Source organism: Plecotus auritus (genome assembly GCF_963455305.1).
Source record: "Plecotus auritus genome assembly, chromosome: 10".
In the NCBI taxonomy this organism is placed as follows: Eukaryota; Metazoa; Chordata; class Mammalia; order Chiroptera; family Vespertilionidae; genus Plecotus; species Plecotus auritus.
In genome coordinates this window covers 20,906,429-20,928,028 of record NC_137785.1, presented here as the reverse complement: position 1 = coordinate 20,928,028, position 21,600 = coordinate 20,906,429, and the positions used below count along the sequence as shown (strand labels likewise).

At 41.7% G+C, this 21,600-nt stretch overlaps 2 protein-coding genes across 2 annotated transcripts in view; one reads left to right on the top strand and one right to left on the bottom strand.

Moving 5' to 3' along the window:
• SNRPA (small nuclear ribonucleoprotein polypeptide A) overlaps positions 1 to 21,600 on the top strand; it is a 752,186-nt gene that overhangs the window by 115,860 nt on the left and 614,726 nt on the right. The window lies entirely within an intron of this gene.
• Positions 7,618 to 21,600, bottom strand: part of GAN (gigaxonin) — a 60,070-nt gene continuing 46,087 nt past the window's right edge. Inside the window, exons 10-11 of the mRNA XM_080645755.1 lie at positions 10,402 to 10,511; positions 7,618 to 10,314 (exon numbers count right to left, since the gene is read on the bottom strand). Coding sequence (XP_080501881.1) covers positions 10,133 to 10,314; positions 10,402 to 10,511 — 292 coding nt within the window. The 3' untranslated portion in view covers positions 7,618 to 10,132. The remainder of the gene's footprint in view (positions 10,315 to 10,401; positions 10,512 to 21,600) is intronic.

Below are 21,600 nucleotides of genomic sequence, written 5' to 3'. Positions count from 1 at the left end.
GGCATGTACCATGGTTGTGGGAACGTCCCCAGTAGGGGGTGTGCAGGAGGCAGCTGATCGATGTTTCTCTCTCATCGATGTTTCTAACTCTCTATCCCTCTCCCTTCCTCTCTGTAAAAAATCAATAAAATATATTTTAAAAAAAACAAACAAAAAAAACATATAGCAAAAGAATCACTGTTCTAGTTGACAATATGGTTTAAGGGAAATCGCTAGAAATATATTTTTGGAAGTTCTGTTGAAGATACCGTAGCTGTAACTGTTGGCCAGTGGTTGCAATCAAGAGATGGTGAACTGGTGGGTAGCGAGGAATGGAGAGGAGCAAAGAACAGGGGAGAGAGGGCTGGATAAAGGAAACAAGACGCTCCTCTTCAAAGACAATGTAAAAGTTGAAAGTACGAACATTATTATTTTTTTCTTTTTTACTGTTTCCAGAATGCCTGCTTGCAAAGAGTGTTGGAGATGGTAACCAATATCCTGCCATAATGCAGAAATTCTCTCACTGACCTAGTCATGGCTGCGGGCATCCCCTTGAGAGCACTTTCAGAGATGAGCATTCAGAACCACAGAAAGCACCCATGGCGATTTTATCACAAGGCGATTCTATTTGAAAGTTCTAAAACTGACAAACTTCTGCCCATTGGCTTGAGCCAGGCATTCTGGAGCACACCCATCGGTCTTTCTAAAGACTTCCCTGCAGCCTGACTGGCGTGGCTCAGTGGTTGAGCATCGACCTATGAACCAGGAGGTCACGGTTTGATTCCCAGTCAGGGCACATGCCCGGGTTGTGGATTTGACCCCCAAGTGGGGGGCATGTAGGAGGCAACCGATCAATGATTCTCTCATCATTGATGTTTCTCTCTCTCCTTCTTCCTTCCTCTCTGAAATATACACACACACACAGACACACACACACACACATAAACTGAGTGGCCAGATTATTATGATCTCTGAACGCATAATTATCTGGCCACTCAGAGAGAGAGAGAGAGAGAGAGACAGAGAGAGAGAGAGAGAGAGAGAGAGAGAGAGAGAGAGAGAGAGAGAGTGTGTGTGTGTGTGTGTGTGTGTGTGTGTGTGTGTGTATTAGAGGCCCAGTGCATGAATTCGTGCATGGGTGGGGTCCGGCCAGCCTGGCCAGGGGGAGGGGACATGGGCAGTTGGCCAGCCTGCCTGCTGGTCAAACTCCTGGTCGAGGGGACAATTTGCATATTAGCCTTTTATTATATAGGATATACACTGAGTGGCCAGATTATTATGCGTTCAGAGATCATAGTAATCTGGCCACTCAGTGTGTATGACTTCCCTGCAGCCAGAGCCTCAGGCTTTCAAAGGTGCTGGTTACGGTTTCCGGAGTGCACACCACTCTGGCTGCTATCCTTGGGGTTGGGGGTAGGTGTGGGGGCTCCAGACTTGCTCAGGTCTCCCAAACGGTGGTACCTAGAACAGCAACTAAATGCAGCGGTCCAGGGGGGTAGCAATGCAGCCCGTGGGCGGATGGAAGAGCAGAACAGACTTCCTTTTCTAGCTACCAGGCCCCACACAAACATGTGCTGTTATTTTTAAAAACAATTTGGCTTATATTCAAATTATCAATGATCTGCTCCCTCCCCACCCCATTTTCTTTCTTTTTCAATGAGGAACTATCTTTTCTGAACCTAGACAGAAGACTTTATATTCAGCCATTATAATAGACTATAAAGAGCACTACAGACCCTAACACCTAATACTTAATCTCTCCCAGTATTTTTGTCTGCCTTTTATTTTTTTAATACGAGTAATAAAAATGTTAAAATTGGACACTGTTAGTGTACCTCATTCCACACGGACAAAGATCCATTCTTCTCAACACTGTCTGGGTGTGGTTAGTCAATCCATTTCTCAGCCCTTTCAACCCTATTTCTACTTCCTTTTCTCCTTCACAAAGATATTAAGAACGACTTTATCAAATGTCTTATTGAAATTACGATAAGCTGGGCATGTCACATACTAATAAATCTACCAGTCCCATAATCTGAACTGAAAAGGAAGTTTTATTGTAAAAGGATAAAAGGCTTAAGTAGCTCACTGTTGTATCTCTGTTAAATATCCTTCTTTATTTTTAAGGTACAGAAGTTCTACACACACACACGAACTCACACTCACACTGGTAACAAATTTTGTTTGTTTGCTTATTTTTAAATTTTGCACTGTATCCAAGTTACGAGAGCATAATTTAGGTCTACTGATCCCAGACAGAGACCTAGAAAATATCCAGTTTATTTGACCAATATTTTTGATATTTTAGGGAAAAAAAGAAAAATTCAAATTTGGTAAAAAGTTTTAAGTATTATTAGAGGGCTTCATGAGGCAAATTCTGAATCGAGAGTTATTCATAACAACTCTAAATATTCTAAACACATATTTTGGGATGTTTCAGCTACCCAGAGTCACCTTAAACTTAAATATTGGAGAAGTAGGAGAGTGGTAGCGTGGGTCTGGAAAGTAAACACTGCTATTGACACAGATACATTTACTATATGTCACGTGGCAGCAAGACCCGAGAATGAAGGACACACTAAAGCAGGGACATACAGCGCAGGGCAGCCTACCCCACAGGGGTGACAGAACCAAACCAGAGGCTAAGGTGAATGGCAACAGCAGCCACGGCCACCACGACCACCACCATTTGTGTGCCGGGCCCCAGGAGCCCAAGTTCTCACCTTCCCACTTCACTTTATCCTCACAGCAGCCCTGCCTGTTATCCCACTTCCAGGTAGGGAACCAAGCCTCAGCATTAAAGGGCCTCCGAAGTCACGGCCACCAGTGGTGGACGTCTTCACACCCCACGCACCTGGCACCACAGTCCGCACCTGCCCGGAACCACTAGGTTCGCTCAGGAAACTCAATGTTTGCGGATGTTTTCCTCAAAGTCATTACAATAAAGTTTGGGGCTTGAGAGGGGTGAGGCTTGGTTCTCTTGGAAACCACTAAGGAAATGTCTCAGCCTGCTGCCGACCCTCGAGTGTTGACCTGGTGTCAGCTGAGGAGAAACGGCCACTACTGTCGGAAGCAGTCCTGCGAAAAGCCTCTAAAAAGCACAAGTGTAAAAAGGAAACCTTAATGCACAGGACAGTTACGTTTTTAGGTTTTACCTCCTACATTATCCCTAGTATGTGTGTTTTTCAGGAATGGACATCACGCTTCTGAGCACTAGGGATAGTGGGCATTCCCATAACAAACAGCTCCCGAAGGGAAGGTCTGCCTACAGAACTGATGAGCCTCGCAGTCAGCTGGCAGGGCCCAGCGTGAGCCACGTGGAGAAGGCACGCACAAGAGGAAGGTGGGACATCTCACTGGCACAGCAACACATCTGATCACTCAGTTTTAAGTATAATGCAGCTCTATGTTGTTCGGCCAGCCTCAACCCTGCACCTGGGAAACACGTTCAGAGCTGCCATTTAAGATCCCAGGTTATCAAAACTAAAAGAATAGAATCTAGTAATGAGCCTAGATTTTCATCAAAAGTTCAGATTCTTGGGAAACAAATTCATGAAAATCCTTAAACTGCTCATGATAGCACCGTACAGAAAATGAAAAACAGTAGCCCCGAGCATCTAAGTTCCAAACAATGGGTCAAATTACAGATAGACACATTTCCTGTCTGATCCTAACAAGGATGGAAATGAAGCTCTCATTTCACACAGAGTGGTGTTTAAATATACTACTTTTCTACGTTATGGAAACATAGTCTTTTTGAGCTTAAAGTTCAAGTTGAGTTTCAAGTAATCGCTTTACAGCAGCTCTAGGAGAATTATTGTTCCTCCTGATTAGAAGCGCCTATTTTAATAAAAACAGTAAAATGGAAAATACGCCTTAGAGAATTGTGTTCCTCAAGGCCGCTGACTGCTTGCTTCCAGGCTTTTGTCAAAGGACAGAATGTGTTGAATTCTTCTAAACTGGCAGGGGATCAAGCACAACACCACATAATGAGGTAGCCGAGAACAGAGTTTTCCTATAAACACGAAGATCAAGGGAATGAGTGCATGTAATTCTCATCCGATTCAACAGGAAACATGATAAAGCAAGCTTCACATAGTTATATTTAAACCAAATTCATTGGTTTAATTTAAGAAAGTATGATACAAGGTTTTTAGGTACACCTTATTTGTAATAAAAATAAAGTACTTAAAACCTATGATTTGTTCTGAAATGCTAAAAATAAAGTTCTAATAAATATAATTCACTAACCAGAAAGCAAGATGAACCTACACAGACTTGGGATCTGAATGACTTGAAGTGGCCATTACCAGGGTCTGACGGACTGGCTCACGTCTTCCCACCTCTGCAGTGTGGGCCCAAAGTCCGGGCTGTCAATTTCCTCCTACTGGGACCTTCTCTAATTCACATCATAGTAACTGAAGAATTTACAACTTTGTTGGGCCATGAGGACAGTAATATAAAAAATTATAATTAGCCCAAATTTCAGTTGAGTGGCAATTTAAAAAGATTTGTTTTTATTTCAAAATAAAAGAGAAGGCTCCCTAGCCGGTTTGGCTCATGGTTTGGATAGAGCACTGGCCCACGGACTGAAGGCTTGTAGGTTTGATTCAGGTTAAGGGCACGTACCTCGGTTGTAGGCTCAATCCCCAGCCCCAGTAGGTCAGGGTGCATGTGGGAGGCAACCAATCGATGTGTCTCTCTCACATCGATGTTTCTCCCTCTCTATCTCTCCTCCTCCCTTCCACTCTCTCTAAAAATCAGTGGAAACTTATCCTCAGGTGAGGATTAAAAAAAGAGAGAGAGAGAGAGAGAAGGCAAGAGACATTTCTCACTAGATAATTATGCAACATTGTTTTAGGTATTTGATTATTTAAAACTTTGTTATTAGATATTTAAAAGAGACAGAATTTAAAAATACAATCCCATAGAGAACTTTAATGACAGAATTAAGAAAGAACAAGCTTTCTTAAAGAATATAGTCAGAACTGAGCGCCTCAGAGGTCACAGAAATGGGACTTTTGCAATGAGACCAAGTTGGTATGTTTAAAAGGAAAACAACAATAGAGTTCCTTCTGAAAAATACAAACATTTTTAAAAAATATTAGCTGGCTTGCAAAAAAAAAAAAAGTAAAAAAAAAAAAATCTATAGGTCAATACTACTGAGACTTCACTGCCAACAGGCAGGACAAACTCTCCGCCTGAGTTCATGTTCTCAAATATGGGCAAGTGGGCTATTCCTCACCTTACACCAGACATTTCTATAATTTCTGAACTGGCTAGAAAGAATACTTCACGGATTACTAACAAACTAGCAAAATACTTTCCTCAACATTCTAAAACACCATTTCTTTTCCCTTATTGATTACATGTGGTAAGAAAGGGAAGTATAAATGAAGCTTCAGCTCTTAAATGCAAAAGTAGCTTCTCTGTCAAACACACTTATTACTTGTTTTAGTAAATTCTGAAATTTCCTATAGCTAACTGACAAAGAAAACCTAAGATCTTTCATCTTATATCTGTACAACTTGCAAAAAATATAGTTGGGGGTTTCATGGTTATTATATGATTATAAAAATCCTTGTAGGCCTAGAAAGTTAAGTGATAGTCTACTAGGCTGAGGAGTGAAATGCTAATCCCAAGGCCTGGATTCTGCTGCTCTGCAGGGGAGCGAAGCTGCACCCACTGGGCCTCGGACTGCTCTCCGTCCAGTGGGGAGCACCGCCCTTTCACACAGATGCCAGGATCCGAGTCCCATATAAAGAGCAATAAATATAACCCAACAGCAAATGGGATAAGCGTTACCAGGTGTGCCAAGCAGAAGGTCTCAAAAATCCTACAGAACATGTGGAAACCACACAGTTGTGCATCACATGTCAGGCACTTGGCATTTTTTATTCTGTGCTAGTTTCCCACTTCATAAGACCAGCCATCTGTGCACAAACTTTCGCATTTAAAACCCAGAAAAATTTTAAGTCACTCTCGGAGGGTACTTTTCCATCCGGTGAAGAACATCACTTTGATCACAGCATACTATATTCACCTGTCAAACATTTATGGACTGCCTACTGTGTGCACACACTGGGATTCGCAGATGATTAAGGGAGGGCCCTGCCCACAGGACTTTACAAGCCAGAGGAAGGGCAGTGCTACATCTGCCTCACTCTTCTGCTCCCCAGAAATCCAAGCAGAATTGTTAGTAGGCGCTCAATAATTTGTTGAACAAAACCAGGGCAGGCTTTTCTGCACTAATCAGAGCCTCCTCCCTCACCAGCTCCCCCAAGGCTCGAAGGCTCGAGGGGCAGCCACTGAACAAGGACAACCTCACCCTACCCTTCCACCAGGTGCTTTTTAAGGGGGGCCCAGCACTCTTTAAATCGATGCAATGTGCAGTGTAAGTGCATCTTATTCTCTCCCCGGATAATCAAATGTCTTCATCTGACCACAGGAGGCCTCCTCTTGAATCAAGAAAGCCAACATTCTGGAAGGTAATACTGCAGTGTTTTTAGTGGTCGCTGAAAAACATTTTGGGATCCTGGTTTGGTACGCTGAAGTAGGAACGCTTCAAATGGAACCCAAATGGACCAAGGCAGCTAACGTATTTCTCTAAAAACCTAACTTACTGCCATGAGTAACGGAGGTACCATAGCAAAGACAGCCCTATTTTTACCATGTCAGCATAAAGAATGTATTTCCTGTACATCACCTAGGGAACCCCCCACACCTATGATTAAAAAGGCACTTCTAAAGCACCACTGAAGAAAGTGCCATATTAAAGTGGTAGTGCAATATAATAGAACACTTCAATACAGACAATACACTGTCCAACATTCCCCAAATGTCCCTTTTTGGTTGTTATAGTTTGAAAAAAGCCTACTGTTAGCTATTAACTCCTCGCAGCAATGAAAAAACAAATTAATGAAATACTTAATGAATTTAGAAATTTCTTAGGCCAAATCTTTAGCATACCAACTACTAGTTGATAAACATTGTTTTTAATCCCACTAAAGAAAAGAAATGCAAACACCAAGTAAAACTACAAATATATCAATATTTACACTCAACATGAGTTTAACACAGTAGTATAAACTGAAGGGCCACAGGCTCAGAATTTATCTGAAGCACCAGGAAACAGTAATATACGTAGTCTGGACTACAATTCAAAGGAAACATACACAAACAGACTTACCAAGTCACATAACACACACACACTCTCTCTCTCTCACTCTCGCTCTCTCATCCCTCTTCTCACACTTTTCCTCTCACAGGATATAAGTACTATCACAAAAAAAATCACACAAAACTTCACTGTAAATTAAACACTTAAAAATCTTTGAAAAAAATCTGCATTTGGATGTGTTAAACAAAGAAACAAACAAATCTACTTTAGACTGTAGCGTAGGAGAGATCCTTTAAATATTCACTTATTCTAACCTGAGACAACTTTCCTTCTGTTGGTGGGATAATGAAAATAAATTGCACTTCCCCCAAAGATATTATATTTAAAATTTTAAGATCTATCCTTAGCCGCCAATTCCAACATACGCCTGGTAAAAGTGCCTTAAGAAAAAAGAAGTATCAAAAATTTATCAAGAAAAGATGTTTCAAGTCATAAGTGGAATGTTAAAACACAAACCTGCATGAAATAAGTTAAAATTTATTTCACAATACTGAAATAACTGTAATTTACAAAAAAAAGTCATGGTTAACTTTGGAACATAATAAAGTTAAATACATCCCTACACTCCAACATAATATTTTTATATTTATATATAGTAAAAAACAGTTTGGCACTTAACAGCTTTTGTTAGTTGTTGCATCCCATATTATGTGGCAAGTTTATTTTATAAAACATTCCCTAATTTCTGCAGCAATAGTGTCATCAAACTGAATTAAAAAAAAAAACTTTATAAAATGAATTGACCAAGTCATGCAGGCACTGACAATATTACATCCGGGACTCATTCACACCTGGACAATGAACTGTTTCCTTGGAAAGGCCTGGCATAGACTGGGAAGAATTTTAAACTTCAGAAATTTAAAAAAAAGAGAGAACTGCTGATTGTCATGGCTTTAAGAAGATATCAATTACCACTTTAATGTACCTCAACTGCAGCTTCCGAATGTCAAAGTTGTGTTCTGTACAAGATATTTTACCAAAGAAAATTCATTTTTTCAGCAATTTATCTTCTCTAAAACTGATATCTAACTGTAAAAAGCAAGTTTTCTTTCTTTGCAGTGGCCATGGAGCTTGCTTTGATTAATAAATATCCAAAGTATCATTGGAAAAGTGTGCGGACAACAGCTGACTGGTACACAACACAAAGAAAAAAGACCGGCTTTGATTTACAGACTGAATTTGACTGTTCATAAATGTGTGGCAAACCTGGCCTCCTGCCCTGACCCAGAATATAAAAACCTCATACCTTCTTTTACCAACTCTCCTGCCAGAATGGAGAGGAAATGTGCCATATACAACATTCTTTAGAACCCCCACGGGCAAGGCTCCTTTCAGCAGCTTTTATAGCATTGTGTTGACTTCTAATGGGTATTAAAAACATAACAAAATCTCTCACTCTTTTTTCTGTGCATGATGGGAAAACACAAGCGACATTTCATATGCATGTTAACAACATACAAACATTCCATATAGCAGTTTCCTAAAAAAATTCCTGGTCTCAAATTTACAACCAGAGGAGAGATACATTTATACATTAATCTTTATGACAAAATGCTGTGCACAGAGCCATATTCTAGGAGAGAAAAAGCTGTAGAAAACAATTAAAAATGAAGAATTCTATATTCAATTGACTAGAAACCTGATATTGCATAAAATTCAAATGACGAAGCAATCAAGCACTTTGAAGTCCCTGATTTCACACTAAGGGGGTGTAATTTGAATGGGAAACAAAATATCTTTAAAGATAAATGCTACTAATGACAGACTTTCCCCGCATAGGAAGTGGGTAGAGTGGCATGGGAGTGAGAGATAGGAAAGGAGGAAAAGATGAATTTGCTCTGAACAGAATGAAGTTAGGTTGAGGTAGTGTATTCTACCAGCCAAACTTTATCGTAATTTGTCTAAAACTCTTACTAGTGAACGGCATTGAGAAAATCCTACTACAAAGACTAGATTCTGAACACATGTTCGCATTCTAAGACAAGTTTTCAAATCCTAAACAGCAGTAAACAAGACTGTGTGTGCTTTCAGGCAGATTTTTAAAAAGTTTTGATCCCTTTATATTTTTGCCTGGACAGTTTTTTTGTATGTTTTTGTAGTCACAGCAGACCTTTATTATTTGTCTGACTCAGGCCTTTCTTTTATAAAATCTCCTACTCTCTAATGGCTTCCGATTTATAAAACGGTTCTGATGAGCTGAAGGACAAGTGGCACTGCTGAGACCCTCCCCAACTCCACCAGTACTACCCCAGAAAGTATGGCATGACGTACCTTAATCTAAATTAACACAGAAGTTAGCAACTTCCTTTAAAGTCACATGAGGGCTGCAACTTGACTCATTCATTTATTGAGTCTACATTACTAAGATAGAATGTCACCAAACAGAAATTTTATCTTAGTTTCAATTCATCATAATATAGTTTAAAAATATTCTTAGCACAGAATACTAATAGTAAATGGAGACTAGGTGGCATACAGTCCAATCTAACATTTTAGGCACAATCCTTAATTTGTTGGGTAGGGTTAGGCATATTTCCTTCCAAGTGCAGAAGAAAGCAGTCTTGGTATATTTGGGTATGTTGATTTGCATATACGGATTTCTGTTTGTTTACCAAAGCCAGGTACACAGTAGTCAGATACGAGTTCCCTTCAGGGAAAATGCACCTTATTTTAACTTTAGTATTTTCCATTATGCCAATTCTCACTTCCCTCTTCCTTTTGACACTGACTAGCCTCCATCTGTCTATAGACACATCTACCTGGAGGAACTAATTCCTCCCAGGCAGTTTTTCAATAGTTACATGTTCTCCCAAACAAGAGCTGAAGCTCAAGCGTCTAAGCATTATAAAACCACCAGGGGTACCACTCAAAGCCCGGCACCCAGAGCAAGGTTTGGCTGTCATCTCTGTCCCCCTCGCATAAAGCCACCTTACGGTGTTTGGTCAGGAGCTCTGCTTCAGCTCTGCTTCCTCCTCAAGGTGAATGAACACGGATACGGAATAAGCCTTGTTGAAGCTGCAGGCGGAAAAGCTTGCAATTTGCAATACGTAAGGCTGCACACCCCGTGCGGCGGAGGTCAGATGGAAGGAGTGGTTTAGTGTGGTGCCAGGTTCCTGTGCTCCTTTTAAACTCACGCACGTAATCGTAATTGGTACCTAAACCACAGAATAAGCAGCGATGAGAGAACATGCCTCAGAATCACTAGGAAACAGTCCTGACAAAAGTCACCATAACATTCTTACCTGTGTCAAGATCTCCGATAACATAAATACTGGCTCCTATGGGTACAGCTCCATAAACAAAAGAGGAACTGGCAGGGATGCATAAATTCTGGTCATTAAGATAGATCCACCTGAAAATAAACAGAAGGACAAAATTAAGGAAATCAAAAGATGACCGCACATTTAGGAAGACTCCAGTGACAATAAAACTTGTTGAGCCTCCAACAGTACTGGGCATCACACCAGTAAATCTCAACCCTACACTCCACTTCTGGGTAACCACTGATTTTCTTTCTTTTTATTTTATTTTACTTCTTTATTTTTAATCCTCACCTGAGGATATGCTTTTATTGATCTTAGAAAGAGAGGAAGGGAGAGGGAGAGAAAGAGAAACATCGATGTGAGAGAGAAACATCGATTAGCTGGCTCCCGTACGCACCTGACCGGCAAATGAACCTGCAACCTGGGAATCAAACCTGCAATTATTTGGTGTGTGGGACAACACTCCACCAACTGAGCCACCTGGCCAGGACACCAGTGATTTGCTTTGTCACTCTAGATATTAGTTTTGCCTGTCCTAGAATGTCAGATATATTGAATCATAGAGAATATGCACTTTCAATCTGCTCCTTTTGCTCGGCACAATGTTTCTGAGATTCATCCATGTGCCGCCTGCATTAATAATTTATTTTCATTTCCAAGTAGTATTCCATTATATGGACATGCCAGCATGTGTTTACACATTCACCTGCTAATGCTCATTTGGGTAGTGTATAATTTTGGTTATTGCAATGACGCCATTTTGGACATTAAGAATGCAAATCTTTTTTGTGAGCCTATGTTATGGACTTGACTGGTTATATGGTTAAAGGTATATTTCACTTGATAAAAAAATGTCTCACTATTTTCCAGCATGTTGTGCCACTTTGCATTCCAGTTAGCAATGTGTAAGAAGTCCGTCTGTTTGGCATTACCACCAATCTTTGTCATTTTATCTGTATTAATGGTATGTGCTGCTCTGCAGACTAATGACGCTGAACGTCTCTGCATGTGCTTAATGGCCATTTTATATCTTCTTTTCCGAAATGTCTGTTCAAAGATATGCTAAAATTGGGTTTTCTGTCTCCTATTGACTTCAATATTCTTTATGTTTGTGGACACAAGTCCTTTATTAGATACTATATCACGAAAATTTTTCTCAGCATGTAGACTGTCTTCATTTTCTTAATGGAGCCTTTTGAAGAACAGAAGTTTCCATTTTGATGCATTCTAGTTCATCCTTTTTTTCTGTTATAGTTCATGCTTTCTGTGTCCTTCTAGGAAATCTCTAACTACTCCAAGGCTGCAAATATTTTCCTCCTGTGCTCTTTTCTGGAAATTTCATGGTGCCAACTTTTACATTTAGGTCTTAGGATACATTTCAAGTCCATTTTTGTGTATGGTATGAGGTAAGAAAGAGTCATAGTTCTTTTTCTTTCTTTCTTTTTTTTTTTTTTTTAAAATATATTTTATTGATTTTTTTACAGAGAGGAAGGGAGAGGGATAGAGAGTTAGAAACATCAATGAGAGAGAAACATCGATCAGCTGCCTCCTGCACACCCCCCACTGGGAACGCGCCCGCAACCAAGGTACATGCCCCCGACCGGAATCGAACCCGGGACCCTTCAGTCCGCAGGCCGACGCTCCATCCACCGAGCCAAACCGGTTTCGGCTTTTTCTTTTTTGTATATGTATCTAGTTGTTCCAGCATCATTTGCTGAAAAGATTTTCTTTCCTCTCTAAATGGCCTTGGCACTTCTGTTGAAAATCAATTTAATAACCACTAAAAGGATCTGGGGCTCCCTGAAGAAGGGGTTGGTTCCACAGCTGAGACAGAAAATACAAGATGAGCCTGGAGCATCCTGTGCTGGCAGAGAGGAAGTGCTTAAGTATGGATGGGGTGTGTCAGAGGGACCCAGGGGCCGATTCCCAATGGCCAGAGCTGGAACAAACTGCGCAACTAAGTAAGGTTCATACCAGATTTATAACTCAGAATAACATAAACACCAATGCGTCCACACTGATACAAATAATTGAATACATTAAAAAATAGAAAGAAGGGACACGTCTTCTTTAGGGAATTCCAGTTAATAAATGTAGAAAAAATGAGAGTAATAGAAAAATCATCATAGGCAAACACCACAGGAATAACTACTGCAGGCTAGTCCATTGATGGGTGCTAAATTAGGGGTGAGAGTTTAAGGAAAAACAATGCATGCATACTGATAAATTATTTCTTCTAAGATATCTATTAATTATAAAGGGAAAAAATAGCAACTTCATAGTGGAGAAACCCAACAGACACCATTTTAACCAGGTAATCAAGGTTAGCATCACAGTAATAAAACATATTTTAAAAAATTTTTAATTGATTTCAGAGAGGCAGGGAGAGGGAGAGAGAGATAGAAACATTAATGATGAGAGAGAATCATTGATAAGGCTGCCTCCTGCATGCCCTTTACTGGGGATCTAGTCCACAACCTGGACATGTGCCTTGACTATGAATCGAACTGTGACCTCCTGGTTCTTGGCCGATGCTCAACCACGAGCCACACCAGCTGTGCAGTAACACTACATATTGGTATTGACATCATGTTCTACCTGGTGTGGTGCAGAGAAGGACCTGGCACCACTGCTGTGGTATTCCTGCCCCAAAATGCCTAACACAGCCAAATCACAAGATATCATCAGACAAACCCAAATTAAGAGACAGCCTTTAAAAATCTGACCAATAATCTTCAAGAGTATCAGAGGGACACAGGGGCTGATTCCCAACGGCCAGAAGCCTGAAAGACCAGGAAGACTGGGGAACCATCACACATGAAAGGAGACTAAAGAAATGCAACAACCAAGTGTACTGTCAGACCCTGAGCTGGATTCTAGAGCAGAGGGAAAAAGAAAACAGTAGACAAGCTGGTCAAATTCAAATAAAGTCTGTAGTTTACTTAATAATATTATACCAATGTTAATACCCTGATTTTTATATCTGAACTGTAGTTATGGAAGATGTTAACGTAAGAAAAAGATGGGTGAGCCCTAACCGGTTTGGCTCCGTGGATAGAGCATCGGCCTGCGGACTCAAGGGTCCCAGGTTCGATTCCGGTCAAGGGCATGTACCTTGGTTGCGGGCACATACCCACTGGGGAGTGTGCAGGAGGCAGCTGATTGATGTTTCTCTCTCATTGATGTTTCTAACTCTCTATCCCTCTCCCTTCCTCTCTGTAAAAAATCAATAAAATATAAAAAAATGAAAATAATTTGAGCCACTGGAAAGATTCTTAAAAAAAAAAAAAAAGAAAAAAAAAAGAAAAAGATGGGTGAGTAGCTTATGGGAACTCTATTTTTGCAATTTTTCTACAAGTCTAAAATTATTCCAAAATAAAAGTTTGGGTGTTTTGGTTTTGTTTTGTTTTTGCTTACACACACACACACACAGCAGACTGCTGAATAATGATATTCACTCAAGGTAATCTAACCAATTTCCCTTTTATAGCTAAAGGCACAACCTGGTCATAGCAGACATTAGTCAGACCTTGGGAATGTATCTAAACCATTGAGAACCACCAAAGTCCAGGCCGACACCCATTGCTGGAGCATACAGATGCATGGGCATTGCTCCTGGTATCTCTAACTCTCTATGAAGTGTCTAATAAGCTAGAGGTGTAGTTGAGAGCATCTCGATGCTAAAAAAAAATGCAAAACTATCTCACTGAGAACAGCACCTGTATTTCAATGAATACTGCTAGTATTCCCAGATTGTTATACAGGAGTAACTTCCATAATTTTGAATTTCAAGAAACATGAAAGCAAAATGATTTGTCCAAGATCCTATACAAGTCAGAAGCAAAACTAATAAGAGCTGCCATATTTTTAAATACTTCATCTACCATTGAATCATCTAACACCTGAGACTAATATCCAATAGTTGGCTGGGACTGGGAACACAGTTTGGCCCAACTCTAAAATGCCTCTAATTAACAGAAAAAGTGAAAAATCTAAGAGCTTTCATTGAAAAGTAAAACAGGGACTTGAATAGGCCTTTGAGAGAAAAAGTTTGGAAATGTCAAACTACAATAACTAACTGGCTTATTCACATTTTGTGTCTTTAGGGCTAAACATAAATATCTAAACCCCGACATTTAATTTTTCACCAGGCTCTGAGTCAAACAAGCTGAAGAAAATCCCTATGCCTTGTCAGCAGCTGAAATGCACCGCAGGGCCAATCCCAGTGGAGACACATGCACTTTTCTGAACAAACCCATTAAAAGACCATGTGTGCTTAGCAGGTCAATGGTCACTTCTAAATTAAGACATTATGAGTACATTATCTGCAGAAAAAGCACATCAGGATACAATGTTTTGGAATAATTTTAGAGTTGAGAAGATAATCCTTCTCTGGAATAAGTAATGCTGAAGAAACTGGTCTATGTGGATGATGTACCAAAAGCAGATCAATAATTCAGACTTCCTGGGTTTCAGAAAAGTCACCCTGATCTATTTTACATAGTGCTGAGGCTTCAAATTAACTAAAACTAACACGAAAACTTAATTGGAGCACGTACTTGCTGTTGCTTATAAAACAGGTATGAAAGGAATATGGTTTTCCATTTCTTTTTCTACCACCTATCACCTCGTTGACCTGGGACACTTTAGCTAACCCAGTCTTGTTCTGTCATCTGTAAAGTAGGGACACCAGACACCATTACCAACCTCAAGTGACTGTTGTGAGGATGAAATGAAATTGCCAACATAAAGCACTTTGCATAGTGTCTAGTGCATAGCAGGCATCATTAAGTGGTAGTAGATTTTTATAATGGCCAAGGCAATGTTATGCCTTTAATTACAAGGTTTTTAAACACAGGCTTATTAGGATGTGGAGGCTATAATGATGAGTCTGCTGGTAACTCAGGATTAAGAATGCTCCCTGAGAACAACACTTTAAAATATAGCAGGGCTCAATAGCAGCAAGCTTCAGAGAGAGGAGGGGAAACAGTTAAGGAGAGGAGAGAAGGAAGGAGGGGGGTGGGAGGGGAAGAAGGGGAAATCAACTCAGGAGAGAAAAGGAAAGAGGGAATCCTGGCTGGTGTGGTTCCATGGTTAGAGTGTTAGCCCATGCACCGAAGGAAGTGTCTCGGGTTCGATTCCCAGTCAAGGGCACATGCCTGGGTTGCAGGTTTGATCCTCACCCCACTAACGGTGCATGTGGGAGGCAACCAATTGATGTGTCTCTCTCACATCGATGTTTTTCTTTGTCTCTCTCTTTCTCTCCCTCCTTCCCTCTGTCCCTCCCTCCCTCCTTCCCTTCTACTCTCTCTAAAAATCAAAGGAAAAAATATCCTCGGGTGAAGATTAACCAAAAAAAAAGGAAGGAAAGAGGAAGCTTTAGTGAGTGAGATTTCTGCTTTTAGGGAGGAAGGAACTTTTTTAAAAAAAAAACAAACATTTTTATTTATTTCAGAGAGAAAGGGAGAGGGAGGGAGGGAGGGTGAGAGAGAGAGAGAAACATCGATGAGAGAGAATTATTGATTGGCTGCTTCCTGCATGCCCCACACTGGAGATTGAGACTGCAAACCAGGCATGTGCCCTGACCAGGAATCGAACCGTGACTTCCTGGTTCATAGGTTGATGCTCAACCACTGAGCCGTGCTGGCAGGTTAGGAAGGAACTCTTAACAAGCTGATCCTCCTGCAAGGAACAGCTACAGGCTCTGGACAAAATACAACAAACAACTGCCTGAGGGCCTGGAGTGTGAGCAAAAGCAGGCAGATTTGGGGAAGACGCTGAAAACTGAACAAGCATCTCACGTGGAGTATATTTCCATTCTTTGGTAGCTTTACCGAGGGCAGTGGCTTGGGGTAGCTGAAACTCCGAGAGAAAACCCTGCTATCTTTCTGGCCATTGGAACCAGGGTAGACCAGTGGTCAGCAAACTGCGGCTTGCGAGCCACATGCGGCTCGCGAACCGCAGTTTGCCGCTTTGTTGATTAATGAGTTTGCCGACCACTGACCTAGACTCTCGATTCCAATAATTACAGGCTGTTGTTGTTCCTTGTGATTAAGCCCCTAATCCAATGGTCGGCAAACTCATTAGTCAACAGAGCGGCAAACCGCGGCTCGCAAGCCGCATGTGGCTCGTGAGCCGCAGTTTGCAGACCACTGTTAGAGCAACCAGAATCACTGAAGTGTGTGTGTGTAGGGGGGGGGGGGGGCGGTCTCAGAAAGATGAGAGGTAGAGAAGAACCCCTAAATTTATGGGCACTCACATCTCAAGTCTTTGACTGACCCCGGAATCACGAATGCTTGTAACTAAGGCTTGAAGGACAGACTGTGAGCAGCCGCCCGCTGTGGATGTGACAGCCTGCAGTCTGAGTCTAACCAAGTCCACTGCCTGCTAAAGATCTCAGAGCAGCACTCTAAAGCAATATGAATCCTCAGGGCCTCGACAACGCTCAGTTCACAGCGTTCAGGATGCAATCCAAAATTACTCAACAAAATAAGAGCCAGAAAAATAACTCATTCTCAAGGGAATAAATAATCAACAGACGCCAACTCTGCGATGACTCAGATGTTGAGATTATCTATCAGGCAGGGACTCGAACGCAGCTACCATGACTCTGCTCAGTAAGGGAGAGGAAAATGTGCTTATGATGAAACACAGGAGGTTTCAGCAGAGAAATAAAAAAAAAATTAAAAACTCTACCTGAAGAAGCTAGGAAAGGAGGAGCACAATAAACCCTAAGTAAAAGGAAAGGAACAACATAGACAGAAGCAGAAGCCAATGGAATGGAAAACGCACGATGGAGAAAATGAACATCAACAGCTGGTTCCTTGGAAAGATAAACGCAGTGGTAGGCTTTGTCAACAGAGGGTGCTGGAGGGACTGCAGGCCGGTCCTGGTGCTGAACATGGTTAGCTCGATTTGGTAAGCAATGGGGAAATAGGAAGAATCTTCAGCAGGAGATGATAGATCAAAGTGACATTACTCTTTCAGAAGCACAAGTGGGTGAGATGCATTAGAGAAGACAGGTTAGAAGGCTAATGACGCTGCATGGAGGAACGAGGATGCCTTGGAGTAGAAGCAGAGCAATAAAGGTGGGGTGAATGTAAAACATATTAAACAAGAAGATAAGACTTGACAACTGATGAGACGTGAGGCACGGGAGAGAATCAAAGATGACCTTTTTGAGTATGGACAACGGGGAGGAGGTAGCATTGGTAAAAGAATGGGGGCATAAGGAACAGGGGTAGAGACACTGTCATTCTGACAATGTTGTTCCTATGACTGAGTTTAACTTATGGCAATTTCTTTGCTCTCTTTCAGTTTGTTTTTTAGTCAGAAACACAGAAAATAATAAGATATGGCATTTTTCCAGGAAAATTTTAACCTAAAAATAGGGAACAAAGGCAGGAAAGACAAGAGATTATCTAAAAACAATAAATGGTCTCCGATTTTATACAGATTGTTCATCTGGCAACAGTTTCCAGAGAATGCAAATATAACATACTTGGAAACATCTGATCTTTTAAGGAATAAAAAAATGTTATTTTATTTCTATAGATGTTTATGGGAAAGCCTATGTTTTCAAGGCAAGATAGTATGGGAGCTGAGAAGGTTGACTCTGGGGCCAGAATGCCTGAATTCAAATGCAAGCTCTACCACTTGAGATCCGTGTGTCTTTGGGCACATACCTAACCTCTGTGTGTTTTGGTTTCCTCATAAGTAATAAAAGAAGTAAAAAGAGTACCTATATTGCAGAGGGTTGTTGTGAAGATTAAATGAGTTGAATGAGTTAATACATGGTGCTTAGTGGTACAAACGTGCTTAGTGTCATCTAAACAAGTAAGAATTCTATATAACTGACCCCCACACCCTCCCCTGTGGATGAAAATCTGTGTATAACTTCTGACTCCCCCAAACCTTACCTACTAATAGCTTACTGTTGACCGGAAGCCTTACTGATAACATAAACCAGGGGTCCTCAAACTTTTTAAAACGGGGCCAGTTCACTGTCCCTCAGACTGTTGGAGGGCCGGACTATAGTTTAAAAAGAAACTATGAACAAATTCCTATGCGCACTGTGGGCCTGGGACGAGTCGGCTGCTAAGTAGGACAGGCAGTGGCACCCGGCGGGCCGGATAAATGTCCTCGGTGGGCCGCATGTGGCCCGCGGGCCGTAGTTTGAGGACCCCTGAACCGTCAATTAACACATATTCTAACAATAAACTGCATTCTAACAGTAAACTAGAGAAAAAATATTAAGAAAATCATAAGGAAGAGAAAATACATTTATAGTACTGTATGTATTTATTGGGAAAAAATCTGCATTTAAATGGACCCACACAGTTCAAACCCATGTTGTTCAAGGTTGAACTGTATGCTATATTAACAAGAGAAATTCAGCTTTCTTCAATTTATGAACTAACATTGAAGAGCTTAGAAATAAGAAAACTAAAGATACATGCATTTTATTTAAAAGTGCTTTTAAATAGCAAGAAAGGAGCAATTATCTTATGTTTAACCATTATGAGCTGAAAGCAATACACTGACATTTAAAGCTTATCCTATCTAATAAAAGAGTAATATGCAAATTGACCATACCTCCACTACACCCACAAGCCACGCCCACGAGCAATGCCCACCAGCCAATCAGGAGGGAATATGCAAACAAACCCAATCAAGATGGCTGCAGCCACAGAGAGCAGGAGGGAGGCTTGGATTTCCCTGACAATGGAGGAAGCCAAGCTTTCCGCCTGCCCTTGCGGGCCCAGGCCTCCACTCAATGCTACAAAGTTTCAATTATAGAAGATAAATAAAGCCCAACAGAAATGGCGGCAGCCACGGAGCTGAAGAGAGCAGGAGGCTAGGGTTGCCCGCAGCGATGGAGGAAGCCAAGCTTCTGCAGCCCTGGCCTGCTTTGGCTTCCACTTAAGGCTACATAGTTTCAATTATAGAAGATACATAAATCCCAACAGAAATGGCTGCCGCCACCAAGCGAGCAGAAGGCTTGGCTCCACTCCAGGCTACAAAGTTTCAACTGTAGAAGATAAATAAACCCCAGATACCAGGGCCTCCACTTGGGTCGCCGGGGGGCGTGGCCAGCCTGCAAACCACCATAGGCCCCTCGCCCAGGCTGCCCCACACCCCAAGGGAACCCCCACCCTGATCCGGGACACCCTTCAGGGCAAACCAGCTAGCCCTCACCCGTGCACCAGGCCTCTATCCTATCTAATAAAAGAGCAATATGCAAATTGACTGTCACTCCAACACATAAGATGGCTGCCCCCATGTGGTCAAAGATCCTGCCCCCATGTGGACACAAGATGGCCGCCACAAGATGGCCAGCAGGGGAGGGCAGTTGGAGGGACCAGGCCTGCAAGGGAGGGCAGTTGGGGGCGATCAAGCCTGCTGGCGAGGGCAGTTAGGGGTGACCTGGCCAGCAGAGGAGGGAAGTTGGGGGTGACTGGGTCTTCAGGGAAGGGCAGTTGGGGTGACCCAGGCCTGCAGGGAAGAGCAGTTGGGGGGTACTAGGCCTGCAGGGAGGGCAGTTAGGGGTGACCAGGCCTGCAGAGGAAGGCAGTTAGGGGCAAACAGGCTGGCAGGGGAGCAGTTAGGCATCAATCAGGCTGGCAGGGGAGTGGTTAGGGGGTGATCAGGCTGGCAGACAGAAGCAGTTAGGGGCAATCAGGAAGGCAAGCAGGCGAGCAGTTGGGAGCCAGCAGTCCTGGATTGTGAAAGGGATGTCCGACTGCCCGTTTAGGCCCGATCCCAGTGGGCAGTCGGACATCCCTCAAGGGGTCCCAGATTGGAGAGGGTGCAGGCTGGGCTGAGCCCCCCCCCGCCCCCGTGCACAAATTTCGTGCACTGGGCCTCTAGTTAACCATAAATATGAAACCTGATAGAAATATAAGACTGAGAAACTTTGCAGCCTGATTTAAGTCCTATATACTCAAAACAGGGACAGAAAATGGTAAAATAATAAACAACCTTGATTATTCCAACCTTGATTATTATAGCTCTCTAGCTCGTACTATGTAAACAGTAATTCAGCCATTATAAGAAAAAAAAGCTTGTATCAATACTTTATCAGAAACCAAACACACTGACCACTGCTTGTTAATGAAATTGGGCAGACTATCTTGAGATTCATTTGGGCAGGAAATTAATATATTACTTCATACCTTGGACAGTCAACCCTCATAGTAGTAGTATGTTAAGGAAGAGAAATCTAGAAAAGTCTGAAATTTTGCCTCCCCAGCCCCACCATAGCAAACATCCTCTAAATTGCTCTCACACTTTGTCTAATAAATTCTCCTAAGATAGTTTACCCCTGTAATTGAAGGGGAAAAAAGGCTATGCAAATACACTAAATTTAAAATACATTAAGTTAGGTAATATTTTTATATCTTAATAAAATCTTGGTAAGTGCTCACTGCTTGCCCTAACCTAAAATTAAGAGCCCTGGCTGGTGTGGCTCAGTTGGTTGAGCAACATCCCCTGCACCAAAAGTTTGCCCGTTTGATTCCCGGTCAGGGCACATGCCTGGGTTGCAGGCTGATCCCTGGTAGGGGCCATGCAAGAGGCAGCCCATCAGTGTTTCATTATTACATTGATGTTTCTCTCTCTCTCCCTTCTTCTCTCTCTAGAAATCAATAAGAATTATTTTTAAAAAATATGAAATTAAACATTATATTATGGCACCCTCTTCTGGTAATATGACTGAAACACTATCACAAGATTAATTTTAGCATGGCAGCTTCCCTGCAGGATTTGAACATATTACTGCAATAAGAATACTGTTTAGTGGTTATAACAATAACAACAACAAAAAATACTACAAAAACAAAAACCATGTTAGAGAAGGGAAGGGGGGGAGGTTGGGAAGAATGCTACCTACTCCACAAGACATTTATGCAGCCTGTCAGAGGTAGTCTCTGACACAACACTTCACTCAGTTAATTAGCATTTTGCTGAGTGTCTAATACAGGCCAGTTTGCAAAGCTGAAGCTAGGATTTAAAGTTGGCATGGTTGGACCATGCCCTGATGGAGCTTACGGTGAACAATTACAATCCAAGAGTAAGACATGTACAGAGTGTTATGAAATCACAGACTGAGGAACCCAATCAGACCTCTAGAGAGTGATACATAAGCAGAGTTTTGGAACAGGCCAAATTAACTGGATA